At 39.2% G+C, this 21,420-nt stretch overlaps 1 protein-coding gene across 1 annotated transcript; it reads left to right on the top strand.

The window, feature by feature from the left end:
* The first annotated feature begins 16,169 nt into the window (after positions 1 to 16,169).
* On the top strand, positions 16,170 to 20,974 carry LOC104106264 (chaperone protein ClpB1-like). Its single transcript, XM_009614764.4, has 7 exons — positions 16,170 to 16,422; positions 16,971 to 18,144; positions 18,738 to 18,919; positions 19,022 to 19,644; positions 19,728 to 20,007; positions 20,139 to 20,336; positions 20,421 to 20,974. Exons 2-7 carry the CDS (start codon positions 16,992 to 16,994, stop codon positions 20,712 to 20,714), a joined length of 2,730 nt encoding a protein of 909 aa, XP_009613059.1. The 5' UTR covers positions 16,170 to 16,422; positions 16,971 to 16,991; the 3' UTR covers positions 20,715 to 20,974.
* The last annotated feature ends 446 nt before the right edge of the window (positions 20,975 to 21,420 follow it).

The following is a 21,420-nucleotide window of genomic DNA, read 5'->3' as shown; positions in this document are numbered from 1 at the left end:
TGGATCAGTTTCATTTCCAGAAGCGAATCTGGGAACGATAGATCCAAAGTCTGAAAAAAGACAAAATAATTATCGTGGCCGTATAAATATATGTGGGTGTGGCAAGGGGCGAAATAATAATCGCCATGGCGGTGGTCGTTATAAACAAGAGAACAATAAGGGTTCTCAGAATAATCCTTCGAAAGGCAAAGGTAATGTTTGCCACCGATGTGGTATGAAAAATCATTGGGCACGAATTTATCGTACACCTGAATATTTTGTCAAACTTTATCAAGCATCTATAAAAGGGAAACAAAATAAAGTTAGACTCGCTTGACTTTTCAAAATGATGTTGAGGCAGGCCCTATGAATAATCATGATAAAGTTGAAGCAAACCTTGCCTATAAATACGATATTTTTGAAGGCCTTGCAGATATTACTCATTTAGAAGCTGGAGACTTCTTTGAGCATCATAACTGAAGACTTATTATTGGGAAAAATTATAAGAATAAATGTATTTCTTTTTATGAAGTTCATATTTTGAATAAAAAAATTTATGTTGTCAGTATTTAATTTCATAAATGTAGTTTTTTTTGTTCTTAAATTTTTTAATATTACTTATGATGTTTTTTTTTCTTCTTGAAGAATATGAAAACTTCCCAGTCTTCAGTTGTCCGTATGAATAATAAAGAAGAAATATGTCTTCTGGATAGTGCTATGACGCACACCATATTAAAAGATAAGAGATATTTCTCTTATTTAATTATGAAAGAAGCCAATATCCTAATAATATCTGGTAGTATAAAATTAATTGAGGGCTCTGGAAGAGCGACTGTATTACTACCAGGAGTAACTATATTGGCTGTTAATGATGCATTATATTGTAGTAGGTCTCAAAGAAACTTGTTGAGTTTCAAAGATATTCGCCAAAATGGCTATCATATTGAGACCACCAATGAAGGAAAGGTTGAATACCTTTATATTACTACAATAAAAGCGAAAAAGAAGTATGTGCTTGAAAAGCTTCCCGCATTTTTCTCCGGATTATGCTACACTAATATTAGTGTAGTTGAATCACATGCCATAGTAAACAAGGAGTTTACTAATGATTTTATTATTTGGTATGACCGGTTGGGTCATCCCGGTTATAATATGATGCGCAAAATAATTGAGAATTCACATGGTCATTCATTGAAGAACCGGAAGATTCTTCAAACTAAAGAATTCTCTTGTGTTGCATGTTCTCAAGGAAAACTGATTATTAGACCATCATTAATTAAAGTTGGAGTTGAATCTCCTGCATTTTTGGAACGTATACAGGGTGATATATGTGGATCCATACACCCTCCATGTGGACCATTCAAATATTATATGGTTTTGATAGATGCATCTACAAGATGGTCACATGTGTGCTTGTTATCAACCCGCAATTTGGTCTTTGCGAGGTTACTAGCTCAATTAATAAGATTAAGAGCACAGTTTTCAGATTATGCAATTAAGACACTTCGTCTTGATAATGCTGGTGAATTTACGTCTCAGGCCTTTAATGATTATTGAATATCAACTAGGATAACAATTGAGCATCCAGTTGCTCATGTTCATACTCAAAATAGTCTAGCAGAATTATTGATCAAATGACTCCAATTAATTGCTAGACCAATGCTTATGAGAACAAAACTTCCCATTTCGGCATGGGGCCATGCTATTTTGCATGCAGCAGCTCTTGTGCGGATCAGACCCATAAGTTATCATATAGTCTCCCCAATACAATTGGCTTTGGGTCAGAAGCCAAATATTTTCCATCTTAGAATATTTGGATGTGCAGTATATGTTTCAGTTGCTCCACCACAACTCACAAAGAAGGGACCCCAAAGAAGATTGGGGATATATGTTGGGTATGAATCTCCTTCTATTATAAAATATTTGGAACCTATAACTGGAGATTTATTTACGGCAAGATTTATTGATTGTCATTTTGATGAATCAGTATACCCAATATTAGGGGGGTAAAAATAAGCAGCTGCAAAAGGAGATCGATTAGAATGCATTATCACTATCTCATTTAGATCCTCGAACAAATCAATGTGAACACGAGGTTCAAAAGATAATTTATTTATAAAATATTACAAATCAACTACCTGATGCATTCACTAACCTACAAAGGGTGACTAAGTCACTAATTCCAGCTGCTAATGCTCCTATTTGAATTGATGTCCCGGTTGGACAATCTATAAATACAAATGAGTCTAAGCTACGCTTGAAACGTGGTAGACCAATTGGTTCCAAAGATAAAAATCCTCAAAAGCGAAAAGGAGCAAATGATCCAGGAGATCACAATATGGGAGTAATTGCTCAAAAAGAGCCATATGACATAACAAATGATAAGACCTCAGAGGAGGTCCAGATACCTGAAAATAATAAGAATGAAGAGATCTCAATAAGTTATGTCTCTACGGCAAAAAGGTGGAACCGAAATAATATTATTATCGACAACATTTTTGCTTATAATGTTGTTGTTGAAATAATGCAACAAGATGAGGATCTTGAACCAAGATCTGTCGATGAATGTAGAAAGAAATGATTGGCAAAAATGGAACGATGCTATCTAGGCAGAATTAGCGTCACTTGAAAAACGTAAAGTATTCGGACGTATGGCAACACAAAATTTGTTCACCTTAGTATTGTTCATCGTCATCGGAAAAATCCCATTCTGGGCCTACACGACACTATAGGTAATTGGGTCTTGGACCCGACCCTCATAAATAACATTATCATAACCCATTTTCAACGGATCTACACTACTGAACTTTTCATCACCTTAAAACAAACAACGGTACATGCACAGCAAGCACTTACCCTAGAAAATTCTCTACACCTAAGTCGCCCACTAGCTGATGTTGAAATATTAAAAGCCATCCACTCTTTTAAGCCGCTTAAAGCACCAGGTACAAATGGATTCCATCCTATTTTTTTCTAACAACACTAGCCTCAAACCAAAGGAGCCATCAACTGATTTTGTAAGGACATAATTTTCACCTAATTTCTTCCACCTGAAATTAATCAAACTTATATTTCCTTAATTCCTAAAGTCAAAATCCTGAACGTATCACCCAATACCGTCCCATCAGCCTCTGCAACACCATTTACAAAAACCATTACGAAAATTATTGTCAATCGCATTCAACCCTACCTCCACTCATTAATTAGCCCATACCAGAGTAGCTTCATCCCATGTCGTCGAGCCATTGACAATGCAATTATTGTCCAAGAAGCAGTACACTCTTTCAACAAACGCAAAGGAACTGTAGCTCATATGTTGATAAAAATTGACATAGAAAAAATATTTGACCGCCTTGAATGGTCCTTCATACATTACTCTCTCACTAGCCTTAACTTTTCTCCATCCTTAATCACACTCATTATGAACTGCATCTTCACCTCCTCCATCTTCATTATGGTTAACGGCAAACCTACACCTTTCTTCTCACTAACCAGAGGTATGAGACAGGGCGACCCCCTATCCCCATATATATTCATTATATGCATGGAAACACTTTCCCGCCTTATTCTACATGCCACAGACGCTAATGAATGGAACCCCATTCCGATCTCCCGACAAGGGCCTTCTATCTTCCAACTCATATTTGTTGATGACCTAATTCTTTTCGCCAAAGCAGATATTAAAAATGCATCTAACATTCACTCTATCATCTCGGCATTATCGTTGACCAACAAATTAATTATGCTAAATCAAAAATTATCTTCTCACCAAATACCCCCACAAAATTCTCGCCAACGTGTCTCTACTATTCTTCGCATGCGTACATCCTCCACTGTTGGTAAATATCTTGGACTACCCATCACAAACCTTCAACCAAAGAGTAGCGATTACCAATATCTTCTTGATCGCATGCGCACTCAATTATATGGATGGAAAATAAAGTTTCTATACGTGGCGGGTCGTACTACACTCATCCCATATATTCTAGCCTCCATTCCCACTTATGCCATGCAAAATAATCTTCTACCTACAAAAATTCTCAACTACATTGATCAAATTCAACGAAACTTCTTTTGGGGCACTACTACAGAAAATAAATGTCTTCATCCAGTAAACTGACATCAAGTTACCCTCCCAAAACGACAAGGTGGATTGGGTCTTTAAAAAACTAAAGGCAAAAATATGGCCCTCCTTATCAGTCTAGCTTGGCATTTTTGCCAGCAACCAAATACCCTTTGGGCACAAGTCCTTCGCGCAAAATATCACCACCAACCACAACACCCGAACACTTTTACAACCAAAAAGCATGCTTCCTTCATATGTGTTACACCTTGTGCGTCCCAAGGTGACGTATAATAAATATGAGACTTGTTAATCATAATTCAAATGAGTTTAAAGTTATAACATGACTATATATGAGGTTTGGATAAAAAAAATATAAAGTTTGAAAAAAATTGGATTAAAGTTGTGGAAAAACCGACTAAGGATTTGCCTTGTAATAAGGCTTTTTGAGAAATACATTTCGTATGCTATATGTGGTCTTGATGGGACATATTATATACCAAATTGAAGGTATTGGAGTGTAGTTTCCAACGCTTATAACCGTTCATTTATACGATACCCGGATAAAAAGTTATAGACGTTGGAAGAAGGGCTAATCATAGGGTGCCAAGTAGCAACTTTTTGACTTTTAAATAAATGGGATTTTTACATCCCATCTCGTCTCTTTCTCCATCTTTCCAGAGATCTCGCCCAAATAACACCCCTAACCTTACCCTTAAGCTCTCTACAAGAGCTTCAAACAAGATTATCATCCCAGGCACGAAATCAAGATGCGATAACATTAAAACGATCCGTACGACGTAAGTATCGCTATATCGCCTCTCTTTTTCTTTGTAGTTTGAGTTTTGGAATGTATTTAATAGTTAATAAAATTTCTAATTTCTGTATTTAAGCTTTAAAATATCAAGAAAGGTTGATAAATTCATTTCCTAATAGTTAAACCTCACGAGACGGTGATCGAAAGTCGTGAGTTCGAGTTATTTGACTTCTAGTGGGCTGTTTCGTGTTGCTTTTGGGCTGTCTATTGTTCTGCTGATTTATGGAGTTTTGAAGGATAAAAGGGTGTGGAGAAATACCACATGTGGTAGGATAGTAGGTTGGTCGCTCGTCGTTGTAGTTACATGCTAATTGATAACTTGTTGATTGGGTGTATTATGGTATATTTGGGGTTTTTGTTGTATTGAAGGTCCCGAATTGTAATTAGGATGGTTTTGAGTTACTGATTGTATTATATTTGTATCTCTCCTATAGTAGGCTTCAGGGAGCAGTAAAATCAGGGGAAATGCTGCTCGTTTTATTTTAGAATCGAGTTATTGTTTGAAATACGTAATATACTACCGCCATCTAAGTTGTACACATATTTCTTTGTTATAGGGTTGGCGCGCTGGTTGTCATAATCTTGTTGTTGAATTGCATTGACGACTTGAGGTATGTTAAGGCTATCCCTTCTTTCTTTTTGGCATGATTCAAATGATACAAATGAAACGAACAAAATATGCAACTTTCATAAATAATTCTATTCATAGAAATACTATATGTGTCTATATTCTTGATTCACCATGTGAATTATTATTATATCCTTTGTTCATGGCTCTCAGAAAAATACGTATTTGATAAAGTTTTTTCGAAAGGCATATTGATTTTATGATAGTCGAGAAATCTTATTAACGTATTTCTTATGCATTTATACATGTACATTGACCCATGACCAGAAGGCGTTATATACATGTATATGGAATATGGGAAAAGGTTATGGCGTTATATACGCACCACCACTTGATCAGCTAGTATACGTTGATGATTTGCCCACAGTAGCCGAGATGATTTGATGAGATGCCCTCAGAGGCTTGATGATGTTATGTACACCTATACCTAAGCATGATACGACATTTATATGCACGTGCATGACGCTATAAATGTTTCAGAATACACAAAGTTATTTAGACTCACATGTGGAATTTTGTACTCCATGTTTCATCTATGTCTTTTATGTACTGATTTTCATGCCTTACATACTTAGTACATTATTCGTACTGACGTCCCTTTTGCCTGGGGATACTGCGTTTCATGCCCGCAGGTGCAGGTAGACAGTCTGACGGTTCCCCATATTAGGATCCTTGCTCAACGAGAGTTGGTGTGCTCCATTTGATCTGGAGCTGCTATTGAGTATTGGTACGATACTTTTGTATACATATGGTTATGAAGGGGCCCAGTCCCGTCCTTTATACAGTTGTACACTCTATTAGAGGTCTGTAGACAGTCATGTATAGTTATATAGTATGTGGTCCTGTCGGCTCGCCCTGCCGTATTCCGTATATTATATATATATATATATATATATATATATATATATATATATATATATATATATATATATATATATATATATATATATGTGTGTGTGTGTGTGTGTGTGTGTGTCTTTTGGGCATGTTTTCCCACGTATGTTGTTCATATGAACCAATAGTTTATTTCCAGACGTTACTCATGACCTACACTTATTTTATGTTTATATCTTAGACGAATGCTTAGGGGTATTCGATAGGTAGAACTCGGGCACTCGTCACGGTCCATCGGTTTGGGTCATGACAAAAGTGGTATCAGAGCAGTTCCATTCTAGGGTTGTCTACATACCGTGTCTAGTAGAGTCTTGTTTATGAGTGTGTTGTGCACCACACTTATAAATATGAGGCTGCAAGACATGTAAGATGTTACCTTCCCTTCTTATCTTAGATCGTGCGATATAATAATTCATTTTCCTAACGATATGTTTTATTTTCAGTGATGCCCAAGAAGGCTACAGCCGCCCAGAAGGGCAAATCCGTGGGTGATGAGACTTCAAGTAGAGCGCCACGAGTTACCAGGTCTTGGGGAGAGTCGCACAGTGAGACTCCATCTCATATTTCACATACCCTGCCCTCTCTAGATGAGATCCGAGGGGCACCGACTCCAGCACCCGCTCCAGTACCCCCAGCTCCTCATCCAGATGCACCGGGTCAGGAGATGAGAGATGATATTCAGCTATTGACTCAATTAGTGGCCGTACAGGCTCGACGTCATGAGGTAGGTATCGGTCATGCAGATAGGGCCATCCGTGCAAGGGTTTGCGATTTCATTAATTTGGACCCTTATGTATTCACTGGAGCAGATCCAAATGAGGACCCTCAGGTATTTATCGATAGGATGCAGAGGACTTTAAGGGTAATGAAGGCCACTGCGATTGAGTCAGTTGAGCTAGCTTCCTATAGACTTCGGGATGTTACAATTAATTGGTACGAGTCTTGGGAGTTTTCCAGAGGTGAGGATGCTCTTCCAACAGTATGGCATGAGTTTACAGAGGCTTTTCTTCGTAATTATTTGCCACCAGAGCTTAGACGGGCTAGAGTTGATAGGTTCTTGACCCTTTGACAGGGTAATATGAGTGTTCGGGAGTACAACCTTCAGTTTGATTCTTTGGCTAGGTATGCTCCCACTATTGTAGCTAAGATGGAGAATCGGGTTCACCGGTTCGTGATGGGGTTGGAGCCGCACCTTCTCAATGACTATATGTCGGTCTCACTTCATCCAGGCATTGATATTTTTCGTATTCAGGCATACACTCAGGGTGTAAAGGAGCGTAAGCAGAAGCAGAGGGCCGATCGTGAGCATGATAGGGGCCAGAGTAAGAGATCGAGATCTTCAGGTCCTAGGGGTGAGTCAAGTCAGATGAGGCCACCCTTGCCACGATGTGATCAGTGTGGTAAGCAGCATGTCGGGCAGTGCCTTATAGGGTTGGGTGTTTGTTATACTTGTGGTTATCCAGGCCACATTATGAGAGATTGTCCGACGAGAGGTGGTGTAGGTATAGTTCAGCCAGTGAGATCTGTAGCCAGTTTGTCATTATCAGTATGCCCCCGGGCAAGGTTCACAGGCACCAGCTGGTCGTGGTAGAGGCAGAAGTGGAGCATCTAGCTCGAGCGGTCCTCAGAACCGTATCTATGCCTTAGTGGGTCGACAGGATCATGAGTCATCACCTGATGTTGTTACAGGTATCTTATCAGTCTCCTCATATGATGTATATGCATTGATTGATCCAGGTTCCACCTTATCGTACGTCACTCCGTTGGTTGCTAGTAAGTTTGGGATAGAACCTGAGTTGATTGAACCTTTTGAGGTGTCTACACCTATTGGGGATCCGGTGATGGCTAGACGGGTATATAAAGACCGTATAATAGTAGTTCATAGTCGTTCTACAATAGCAGACCTGATTGAGTTAGATATGGTGGAATTTGATGTTATAATGGGTATGGATTGGTTGGCTTCTTGTTATGCTAACGTTGATTGTAAATCAAAGATGGTTCGGTTCCAGTTTCCAGGGGAGCCAATTCTAGAGTGGAAAGGTAATACTGCATCGCCGAGAGGTAGGTTAATTTCCTATCTCAAGGCGAGGAAGATGATCAGAAAGGGGTATATTTATCACTTAGTTCGGGTACAGGATATGAAAGCAGAGTCACCGACCCTTTAATCTATCCCGATGGTTAATGAGTTTCCTGATGTTTTTTCGATGAGCTTCCAGGCCTTTCGCCAGAGCAGGAGATTGAGTTTGCTATTGACACATTACGAGATACTTAGCCGATATCTATTCCTCCTTATAGAATGGCACCTGCAGAGTTGAGAGAGTTGAAAGAACAACTGAGGGATTTGCTTGAAAAAGGCTTTATCAAACCCAGTACATCACCGTGGAGAGTACTTGTGTTATTTGTGAGAAAGAAAGATGGTTCATTGCGGGTGTGTATTGATTACAGACAGTTGAATAAGGCAACGATCAAGAATAAGTACCCGCTCATGAGGATTGATGATTTATTTGATCAGTTGCAGGGTTCCAGGTATTTCTCAAAGATAGATTTGAGGTCGGGGTACCATCAGGTAAGGGTGAGAGAGAAAGATATTCCGAAGACAACATTCAGGACCAGATACGGGCACTTTGAGTTTCGTGTTATGTCGTTCGTCTTGACCAATTCCCCGGCGGTATTCATGGACTTGATTAATCGCGTGTTCATGCCCTTTTTAGATCTGTTTATGATTGTATTTATAGATGATATTTTGGTTTATTCTCGTTCAGAGGCTGAGCATGCAGATCATTTACGTATTGTGCTTAGAGATCTACAAGAAAGGAAGTTGTATGCAAATTTCTCTAAATGTGAATTCTGGTGTCTTCCTTGGGCATATTATTTTGGGTGAGGGTATCCGGGTCGATACACAGAAGATTGAGGCAGTGAAGACTTGGCCCAGACCCACAACACCGACAGAGGTTCGTAGCTTCCTGGGTTTGGCAGGTTATTACATGAGGTTTGTAGAGGAGTTTTCTTCCCTTTCAGCACCATTGACAAAGTTGACTCAGAAGGCAACCAAGTTTCAGTAGACTGATACTTGTGAGCGGAGTTTCCAGGCATTGAATGACAGATTGACTTCAGCACCGGTTCTGACACTTCCAGAAGGGACCGATAGTTATGCTATCTATTGTGATGCTTCGGGCGTTGGATTAGGTTGTGTATTGATGCAGCATGGTAAGATTATCGCTTATGCTTCTGGACAACTAAGAAACCACGAGAAGAATTACCCGACCCACGATTTAGAGTTAGCCGCGGGGATTCATGCACTAAAGATGTGGAGGCACTATTTGTATGACATTCATGTTGATATCTATACGGACCATAAGAGCCTTCAGTATATATTCAAGCAAAAGGAATTGAATTTACGTCAGAGGCGATGGTTGGAGTTACTAAAAGACTATGATGTTGATATTTTATACCATCCAGGAAAGGCGAATATAGTAGCCGATGCCCTCAGCCGTAGATCTATGAGTATCTTATCATATTTACAGTCAGAGAAGAGTGAGATAGCTCATGAGATTCATCAGCTAACTAATCTTAGATTTCGATTACTAGATTCAGGTGGTACCGGAGTTACTATTCAGGATACAACAACATCCTCTCTAGTAACTGAAGTGAAGGAACGCCAATATGAAGATCCTATGCTAGCTCACTATAGAGATACAACCCCTCAAAAGGAGAAGACACCATTTGAGATTGCAGGAGATAGAGTCCTCAGATATCGAGGTCGATTATGTGTTCCTAATGTGGCAGGGTTGCGCCTGCAGGTTATGGGAGAAGCTCACTATTCTCGTTATTCTATTCATCTAGGAGCGACGAAGATGTATCATGATATCAGGGGAATATACTTGTGGGACGGAATGAAGAAGGATATAGCAGAGTTTGTTGCTCAGTGCCCTAATTGTCAGCAGGTTAAGATTGAGCATCAGAAACCCGGTGGATTATTGCAGGCTATGGAGATTCCGACTTGGAAATGGGAAGTAATTAACATGGATTTCATCATAGGCTTACCTTGTACCCAGCGTAAGTTCGATTTTATATGGGTTATTATTGATATACTTACAAAATCAGCCCATTTTCTGCATGTCAGGACTACGTATTCAGCATAGGATTATGCAAGAATTTACATTAAGGAGATAGTACAACTTCATGGTGTCCCTATATCTATTATCTCATATAGAGGTGCTCAGTTTACAGCTAATTTCTGGTGGTCCTTCCAAAAAGGATTGGGGACTCAGGTGAGTCTTAGTACATCATTTCATCCCCAGACAGACGGTCAGGCTGAGCGTACTATTCATATACTAGAAGATATGCTACGGGCTTGTGTGATGGACTTCAGGGGTAGCTGGGATGATCATCTTCCACTTATTGAGTTCGCATATAATAATAGTTATCATTCTAGCATTCAGATAGCTCCATACGAAACTCTTTATGGACGGAAGTGTAGGTCACCTATCGAATGGCTCAAGATTGGGGAAACTAAGTTAGTAGGACTAGAGTTGGTACAACAGGCAGTTGAGAAGATTAAGCTTATACGGGAAAGGCTATTAGCATCTCAGAGTCATCAGAAGTCCTATGCAGATAATCGACGGCGAGACTTGGAGTTGCAGGTAGATGACTGGGTATTCCTAAAGGTATCACCGATGAAAAGTGTTATGAGATTCGGTAAGAAAGGAAAGCTTAGCCCTTGGTACATTGGACCTTATAAGATCATACGCCGAGTAGGCCAGGTAGCATACGAGTTAGACTTGCCTTCGAACTTGGAGTCAGTGCATCCACTTTTTCTCATGTCTATGCTCCGCAAGTGTATTGGAGATCCTTCTAGAGTCATTCCAGTTGACGATGTTCAGGTCACAGAGCAACTATCATATAAGGAAGCTCCCATTGCTATACTAGATAGACAAGTTAGGAGATTGAGAACTAAGGACGTAGTTTCAGTTAAAGTACTTTGGAGGAACAATAATGCAGAGGAGATGACTTGCGAAGCTAAAGAAGACATGAAGTCTAGGTATCCTCACTTGTTTCCGCTTCCGTAGGAGGATTAGACTGACACATCACAATCTTAGGTACGTATATGGTACTTGATTCTTATGTTAGTTATTGTCATTGGTCGTGTAAGACCATTGGTGTTATTGATGATTGTGGCCATGTGTGGTTTTGTATTGTTAGGTTTTTTGTCTGACAGGTTGGTAGTGGTACCATTACAGAGGAGACTCTGCCAAAATTTCTATAAATCTCTGGGAGTTTAACATTCGAGGATGAATGTTTCTGGGGGGGGAGGGGGGAGATTGTTACACCCTGTGCGTCCCAAGGTGACGTATAATGAATATGAGACTTGTTAATCATGATTTAAATAATTTTAAAGTCATAATATGACTATATATTAGGTTTGGATAAAAAATATAAAGTTTGGAAAAAATCGGATTAAAGTTGCGGAAAAACCGACTAAGGATTTGCCTTGTAATAGAGCTTTTTGAGAAATAAATTTTGTATGCTATATGAGGTCTTGTTGGGACATATTATATACCAAATTGAAGGTCTTGGAGTGTAGTTTCCAACACTCATAACCGTTCATTCATATGACACCCGGATAAAAAGTTATAAGCATTGGAAGAAGGGCCAATCATAGGGTACCAAGTAGCACCTTTTTGACTTTTAAATAAATGGGATTTTTACATCCCATCTCGTCTCTTTCTCCATCTTTCCAGAGATCTCGCCCAAATAACACCCCTAACCTTACCCTTAAGCTCTCTACAATAGCTTCAAACAAGATTATCATCCCGGGCATGAAATCAAGAAGCGATAACATTAAAACGATCCCTACGACGTAAGTATCGCTATATCGCCTCTCTTTTTCTTTGTAATTTGAGTTTTAAAATGTATTTAATAGTTAATAAAATTTCTAATTTCTGTATTTAAGCTTTAACATATCAAGAAAGGTTGATAAATTTATTTTCTAATAGTTAGACCTCACGGGACGGTGATCGGAAGCCGTGAGTTCGAGTTATTTGACTTGTAGTGGGCTGTTTTGTGGGTTGTTTCGTGTTGATTTTGGGCTGTCTATTGTGCTGCTGATTTATGGAGTTTTGAAGGATAAAAGGGCGTGGATAAACGCCACATGTGGTAGGGGTAGTAGGTTGGTCGCTCGTCGTTGTAGTTACATGCTAACTGATAACTTGTTGATTGGGTGTATTATGGTATATTTGAGATTTTTGTTGTATTGAAGATCCCGAATTGTAATTAGGTTGGTTTTGAGTTGCTGATTGTATTATATTTATATATCGCCTACAGTAGGCTTCAGGGAGCAGTAATATCAGGGGAAATGCTGCCCGTTTTATTTTAGAATCGAGTTATCGTTTGAAATACGTAATATACTATCGCCATCTAAGTTGTATATGTATTTCTTTGTTATAGGGTTGGTGCGCTAGTTGTCATAAGCATGTTGTTGAGTTGCATTGATGACTTGAGGTATGTTAAGGCTATCCTTCTTTCTTTTTGGCATAATCCAAATGATACAAACGAAACGAATAAAATACGCAACTTTCATAAATAGCTTTATTTATAGAAATACTAGGAGTGTCTATATTCTTGATTCCCCATGTGAATTATTATTACATCCTCTGTTCATGGGTCTCAGAAAATACGTATTTGATAAAGTTTGTCCGAAAGGTAGATTCATTTTATGATAGTCGAGAAATCTTATTAACGTATTTCTTATGCATTTCATGCATTTATACATATACATTGACCCATGACCAGAAGGCGTTATATACGCATATATTATATATATATATATAGGATATGAGAAAAGGTTACGGCGTTATATACGCACCACCACCTGATCATCTAGTATACGTTGATGATTTGCCCACAGTGACCGAGATGATATGATGGGATGCCCTCAGAGGCTTGATGATGTTATGTACACCTATACCTATGCATGATACGACATTTACATACACGTGCATGACGTTATAAATATTTCAGAATTCACAAAGTTATTTAGACTCACAGGTAGAATTTTGTACTCCATGTTTCATCTATGTCTTTTATGTACTAATTTTCATGCCTTACATACTCAGTACATTATTCGTATTGACGTCCCTTTTGCCTGGGGATGCTGCATTTCATGCCCGCAGGTGCATGTAGACAGTCTGACGGTTCCCCATATTAGGATCCTTGCTCAGCGAGAGTTGGTGTGCTCCATTTGATCTGGAGCTGCTATTGAGTATTGGTACGATACTTTTGTATACATATGGGTATGACGGGCTCCAGTCCTGTCCTTTATACAGTTGTACACTCTATTAGAGGTCTGTAGATAGTCATGTATAGTTATATAGTATGTGACCTTATCGGCTCACCCTACCATATTCCGTATATATATATATATATATATATATATATATATATATATATATATATATATATATATATATATATATATATATATATATGTCTTTTGGGCATATTTTCTCACGTACGTTGTTCATATGAACCAGTAGTTTATTTCGAGACGTTATGCATGACCTACTCTTATTTCATGTTTATATCTTAGACGAATTCTAGGGGTATTTGATAGGTAGAACTCGGGCACTCATCACGGCCCATCGGTTTGGGTCGTGACAATATGGAAGTCCTTAGTAAAAGGGTATTCCACTTCCACACAAACTGTTAAATGGCAGATCGGCAACGGATCACTCATAAATATATGGAATGATACTTGGCTACCTAACAACTGCCCCTTCGAAGCCTTATCCAAGGCCCCCTTAATTCGTCAGAATCTACTATCACAGTTAACTCACTCCTTCAACAAGGTCAATGGAATACCTATCTAATTTTATTCCAATTGCCCCCACACATCCTGTGACTCATATATAATACATATTTTCACCCATCCCTTAACCGATTTGATACACTCTCTTGGATTTTTTCACAACATGGCTTCTCCACTGCCTCCGTATATAGGCTTTATCTACACGTATCCCTCCCTTATCAACCATCTATCCCTGACCTACCCTGGATCTGGAAGCTCAACATTCCACCAAAGCTCAAAGCCTTCCTCTGGCTTCTCCTACTATAACGCCTCCCCACATCCTCTTTCCTAGTCTCCATCAATATGCTTACCACACCTAACTGCCACTCTTGTCCCCATGTCCTTGAAATACTCACCCACCTATTTTTTTCAATGTTCGACTGCACACCATACATGGTATTTCTTCCACATCACACCACCAACTATAAATTTCTCGGCATGGCTCAAGCTTTCTTGTGCCACCCCACATGAACCTTTCACCTATCATGGTATTGATATTCTTGCATCACTCCTGATTCCTTTTATCATCTGGTATAATTGGAAAATCAGAAATGATAATCTTTTCAACAACCTCAACAATCCCGTTCACCCACCAACCATACTCATCCACGTTATCGAATTTCACTCCTTATCTCCTATAAAATCAACAATCCCTTCTACTCATGTCCAACACATTAAATGGCACCCCCCTGAAACTCCTTTTTTCAAACTTAACACCGATGACTCCTTTAATTCTTACACGCTGCAAGCATCAGCTAGAAGAGTTATCCGAAATCACCAAGGACAATGGATCTGAGGCTTCACTATGCCAATTGTTTGCTCTACTGCTTTAGAATATGAACTCCGAGCCCTCCTCTTAGGTCTCCAGCTTGCAACTGACCTACTTCTCCTACCCTTAAAGATTGAAACCGATTCACATGTACTTATCTCCATGATACGCAATGGGAATGATGTATACTCGCATCTTATTTTTTATTGGAGTACCTTACTCCACCAGCTGCAGACAACCACACTTGACCACATCTATCGGGAGGCAAACGGTGTAGCAGACGCCCTGGCAAAACATGGCATGCTCCTAACTCCTTCTGAAGGCCAATTGCAGTGGAGTTCCATACATTTTATGTCTCCCCAACCCTTTACTTTGGATGCTTTTAATAAGGACCTTTCGGTCGTTATTGAACCACCATTGGTCCCCTTTGTAATAATATTACTGTTTAGCTTTTAATATAATCGTATACTTATTAGCAAAAAAAAATAGAAAAGAAGTGAATTAGACATGGTAGCAGTTACATTGATTTTACCATGTAGAAAAATGTGAAAAATGGTCTCTTTGCGTGTGCACGTCTAAATTTTTTCCTCCTTCTTCCTTTAATGTACTGATAATAAAGTTTTATCCTTCAAATTTGTCATAGTGAGTCTTTTGATCTTTGTAATATTCAACAAACTTTAGTTGTTAGATTTAATTGAGTTGCGGACAAAGGAAAATTTAACTAGAAACACTAGGAAGAACCTATCAAATGACAAAAATGCCCAAGACACAAAAACAAATAAAAAATAACAGAAATTGCTCCTAAAAAAATTTGCGTAAGATACTAAAACAAAAATAACAGAAATCAAAGAATGCACCTCTAAATGTTAGTTACCGTTAATTATTTTTCATAATTTTTCTTAAATCTAACAACCAGAATATCGTTAAATATTTGCAAAATTAAAATTGCTTAACGAATATTTAAGAGACTATTTTAAACCTAACTCCAAATATAGATACTACCATTTATCGTGAATATGAGAGCAATGACTAAAAAAAATATTAAAATGAAAAGAAAACTACCTTATTACAGAATGGGACTGATAGTGAAATACGCTAAAATGAGGGTGGTGAACTGACATATCTCGGTCAATCCAGTAAAAACCAGAGACAATAAAACTAGGCCCACACTTTACTCCTCCATCTCCACGTCGCGGTTCAGAGAAGAACAATCTAGTAGTTTCTGGGCTCACCATCGAACTTTCCTGACTCTTCGCTCTTGCTTAACAAAAGGACCTCTCCCCTCTCCACTCTTCTTCGAACTCAAAGAATTACTTGTGAAATCTCCCTGAAACGTACACTAATCGAAACCAAGCACTCGAATTTCGCCAAATCACATTGAAGGAATTGCTAATTTTCTGGGTTTCTATTCGTTTATTGCCGTAAGGTATGCTTGCTTCACTTGCATGTCTGGCATTTGATCATTGGTTATCTCTGTTTCATTTCCATATTCTGCATTTTCTTTCTCGTGCTGTAACATTTGTTGATTCGCCGGCATTGCCGCTGCGGGCATTGTTTTGGATAGCATGTGTACTTCTTTGTTCCAGTTGGTTATTCAATCAATCATGTATTAACCCAGCCTTACATCACAAACTAGTTGTTGTCGGATGTATGATTTAATTGAATACGGTCTGCCCTTTTTGGTTATTTTGCATTACTTGTTTGATAATTTACAGAAAGTTCAATTAATTAGCGATCCTCTTTTTTCCCCATGTCTTTTAGACTCTTTTATTGGATATATATATCGAGGGGGATCGATTGTTGATTAACTCAATTATTATTCTCGTGCGGATTTGCAATAATTACATCTAGAACTGTAAATTTGCTATTCTAGCTAGTTTCCCATCTTAATTGATCTTATGGTGTACAGTACACTTAATGTGGAAATAGGTATTACTTAACCGATTATTTGGAATGTGTGTGCTTTTGTTGCAGATTGTCTATAGGTGACTCATTATGAATCCTGAAAAATTCACCCACAAGACTAACGAGGCCCTTGCTGGGGCACTCGAGCTAGCACTATCCGCAGGGCATGCTCAATTTACGCCTCTGCATATGGCTGTGGCCTTAATATCTGATCACAATGGTATTTTTCGACAAGCGATTGTCAATGCTGGTGGGAATGAAGAAGTAGCTAATTCAGTGGAGCGGGTATTGAATCAAGCGATGAAGAAGCTACCTTCTCAAACACCGGCTCCTGACGAAATCCCACCTAGCACTTCCCTTATCAAGGTGTTACGCCGAGCACAATCGTCGCAGAAGTCTCGTGGTGACAGCCATTTAGCAGTGGATCAGTTGATTTTAGGACTGCTAGAAGACTCCCAAATTGGAGATCTTTTGAAAGAAGCTGGAGTGAGTGCATCAAGAGTGAAATCAGAGGTAGAGAAACTTAGAGGAAAGGAAGGAAGAAAAGTCGAAAGTGCTTCAGGGGACACCACATTCCAAGCACTCAACACTTATGGCCGTGATCTTGTGGAACAAGCAGGAAAGCTTGATCCCGTGATTGGTAGGGATGAAGAAATTAGAAGAGTCGTTCGGATTTTATCAAGGAGGACTAAGAACAACCCGGTTCTTATTGGAGAGCCCGGTGTGGGTAAAACAGCAGTTGTTGAAGGGCTAGCACAGAGGATTGTACGTGGTGATGTTCCAAGTAATTTAGCTGATGTTAGGCTTATAGCATTGGATATGGGAGCGCTAGTTGCTGGAGCTAAGTACAGAGGTGAATTTGAAGAGAGGCTGAAGGCTGTGCTGAAAGAAGTTGAAGAAGCGGAAGGGAAAGTAATACTTTTCATTGACGAGATACATTTAGTCCTCGGTACTGGTCGGACAGAAGGGTCTATGGATGCTGCTAATCTGTTTAAGCCAATGCTAGCCAGAGGTCAATTACGGTGCATTGGTGCAACTACACTCGAGGAGTACAGGAAGTATGTTGAGAAGGATGCTGCATTTGAGAGGCGTTTCCAGCAGGTGTATGTTGCTGAGCCTAGTGTTGCTGACACTATTAGTATTCTCCGTGGGTTGAAGGAGAGGTATGAAGGGCATCATGGTGTCAAAATTCAGGACAGAGCTCTTGTAGTGGCTGCCCAGCTCTCATCTCGGTACATTACAGGTAACTATGCTTTTGCTATTTTTACGTAGCACCTTGTTTTGATGTCTGTTCTCCGTCAATCACTAAGCATGTATATGCACTACTTATTCCTCGTGCATTTCATTTACTCTATAGATCAGAAGGGGTCTTAGATTTGGTCAAGCAAATGAAGGGTGAATTTTAAACTAAAATGTTATGGTGTTGGAGCTATAGATGTATATTTGTCTGGTACTAAAATGACTTCTTGAAATAGTAGCCAGAATTTTGATTCATTTAAGCAGGCAAGGCATTGGACTTGATTAGCATATCATTGTCTGCACTTGCTTCTGGACCTTTACAACCGTATGAGTTATTTACGTGTTACAAGCTGCTCCCCATCTGGATAATGGTAGATTCGGACTTGTATGATTGTCAGAAGTGTACTAGAACTTCTTGAGGATAATTAAGAAGTACTCAAATCAAAACTGTAGCTTGTTTTCCACTTCACATTTTTGCAAAATGCTTTTTATGTCTGTGTCGTGACAAATTAAGCAGTCAGCCAGTTAAAGTTTGGCATGTATTTGTCTTTGCTGCACATTCCAGGTGCAAAAATCACTAACCTCTTGTATTTTCAGGTCGACATCTGCCAGATAAGGCTATTGACCTAGTTGATGAAGCTTGTGCAAATGTTAGAGTTCAGCTTGATAGTCAACCTGAGGAAATTGACAATCTTGAGAGGAAGAGAATTCAGCTAGAGGTTGAACTTCACGCTCTCGAGAAGGAAAAAGACAAAGCTAGCAAAGCACGTCTCATAGAAGTAAGTATTATATGCTACCATTGCTTTTACTGGTAATCGCTCTATTTTCTAGAAGATATGTTAAGAATAGTAATGACTTGAATTATGCTGACACTTGTTCAGGTGAGGAAAGAACTTGATGATTTGAGAGACAAACTCCAACCTTTGATGATGAGGTACAAAAAAGAGAAGGAAAGGATAGATGAGCTGCGCAGGCTCAAGCAAAAGCGCGATGAGCTCATCTATGCTTTACAAGAAGCTGAAAGGAGATATGATCTGGCGAGGGCAGCAGATCTGAGATATGGGGCAATTCAAGAAGTGGAAACTGCAATAGCAAATCTTGAGAGTACCTCAGCTGAGAGTACAATGCTAACAGAGACTGTGGGTCCTGATCAGATTGCGGAAGTTGTGAGTCGTTGGACTGGTATTCCGGTCTCAAGGCTTGGTCAGAATGAGAAAGAGAAACTGATTGGTCTTGGCGATAGATTGCACCAAAGAGTGGTCGGGCAAGATCATGCAGTTAGAGCTGTTGCTGAAGCCGTGTTAAGGTCCAGAGCTGGTTTAGGAAGGCCACAGCAACCAACTGGTTCATTCCTTTTCTTGGGGCCAACTGGTGTTGGAAAGACAGAGCTCGCTAAAGCTCTTGCAGAGCAGCTCTTTGATGATGATAAACTGATGATCAGAATAGACATGTCCGAGTACATGGAACAACACTCTGTTTCCCGGCTGATTGGTGCTCCACCAGGGTAAGTTTGAATCTAATTCTTTTTTTTTTATATCATATTATACAGTATTCAATCACAGATTCTCATGTGTTCCACATCTGCAGTTATGTTGGGCATGATGAGGGAGGACAACTTACTGAAGCTGTTAGGAGGCGGCCTTACAGTGTTGTGCTATTTGATGAAGTTGAGAAAGCCCATCCTGCAGTGTTTAATACATTGCTTCAAGTTCTGGATGATGGAAGGTTAACAGATGGTCAAGGCCGCACAGTTGATTTCACCAACTCCGTGATTATTATGACTTCAAACTTGGGAGCAGAGTATCTGTTGTCTGGATTAATGGGCAAATGTACCATGGAGACAGCTCGTGAAATGGTCATGCAGGAGGTAAATAGTCTCACATTAGCAACTCTTTAACTTATTGCCCCCTTTGCTGATAAAACTGGAACAATACAGTGAATAGTTTACCTTATTAGCTGGAATGACAACTGAATACATGTGTGTATGCTTTGTGATAGGTGCGAAAGCAGTTTAAGCCCGAGCTGCTGAATCGGCTGGATGAGATTGTTGTGTTTGATCCTCTGTCCCACAAGCAGTTGAGGCAAGTATGCCGCTACCAGATGAAGGACGTTGCACTACGGCTGGCTGAGAGGGGTATTGCATTGGGCGTTACTGAGGCAGCTCTAGATGTCATACTCACAGAGAGTTATGACCCGGTAAGTGTTATGTCTTGTAATCTAGTCCAATATTTTAGGATTATTTTGCGAACTTGTACTTATTGTGGTGTTCATGGCATTCAGGTTTATGGTGCAAGACCTATTAGGAGATGGTTGGAGAGGAAGGTGGTGACCGAGCTATCCAAGATGCTCGTGAAGGAGGAGATTGATGAGAACTCAACGGTTTACATAGATGCTGGGGTCAGCGGGAAAGATCTAACCTACAGGGTGGAGAAGAATGGAGGGCTTGTGAATGCTGCCACCGGGCAAAAATCTGATATATTGATTCAGCTTCCTAATGGTCCCAGTAGTGATGCTGTCCAAGCAGTCAAGAAGATGAGGATTGAAGAAATTGAAGATGACGAAATGGAAGATTGAAGAAGTTGAAAATTAATCAAAAAAAGATGAAACAGAGACTACTAACATTGCAATAGCTTCAACTTTGAGGATACTACTTGTATATGTGTTGATTTTATGAACGTATTTTTGTTGTCTTACAGGGTCTGAAACAGGGTTTTATCCTTCTATCATGTAAGTGTAAACTTTCTACTTGTTGTCTTTATTAATGTACTCACTTCGGTGAAAATTTCTCTAGTACTATGGTTGGCAAGTCAATAATAGAATTACTTTCGTCTAAAGGATCTGGAGTTGTTAGACAGCAATGAAATCGTTTTCAAGAAAGTAAATAAAATAAAATAAAACATCAATAGTCAAGCAGACTATTTCTAAAACTTCAGGAGTATTATTTTGGTTTTAAGAATTTTTGTAGAGCGTTATAACTTCTCATCATTTTTGTATAATTTTGGCCGCATTGTCGATATATGACAAGTGATCTACCTAGTCGAGTCATGTTGGAGGTTAAGTGTGGAAACATTATAGATTCTCCTAATTTGGGAGGGGTTTAAAAAAAAATGACGAACTGGAGGTTAAGTGTGGAAACACTATAGATCTTACTAATTTGGGAGGGGTTTAAAAAAAAATGACGAACTGGAGGTTAAGTGTGGAAACACTATAGATCTTACTAATTTGGGAGGGGTTTAAAAAAAAATGACGAACTGGAGGTTAAGTGTGAAAACACTATAGA

This window comes from Nicotiana tomentosiformis, chromosome 6 (genome assembly GCF_000390325.3).
Source record: "Nicotiana tomentosiformis chromosome 6, ASM39032v3, whole genome shotgun sequence".
NCBI lineage: Eukaryota > Viridiplantae > Streptophyta > Magnoliopsida > Solanales > Solanaceae > Nicotiana > Nicotiana tomentosiformis.
The sequence above is the reverse complement of the archived record's forward strand: the minus strand, read 5'-3'. Positions and strand labels throughout refer to the sequence as shown.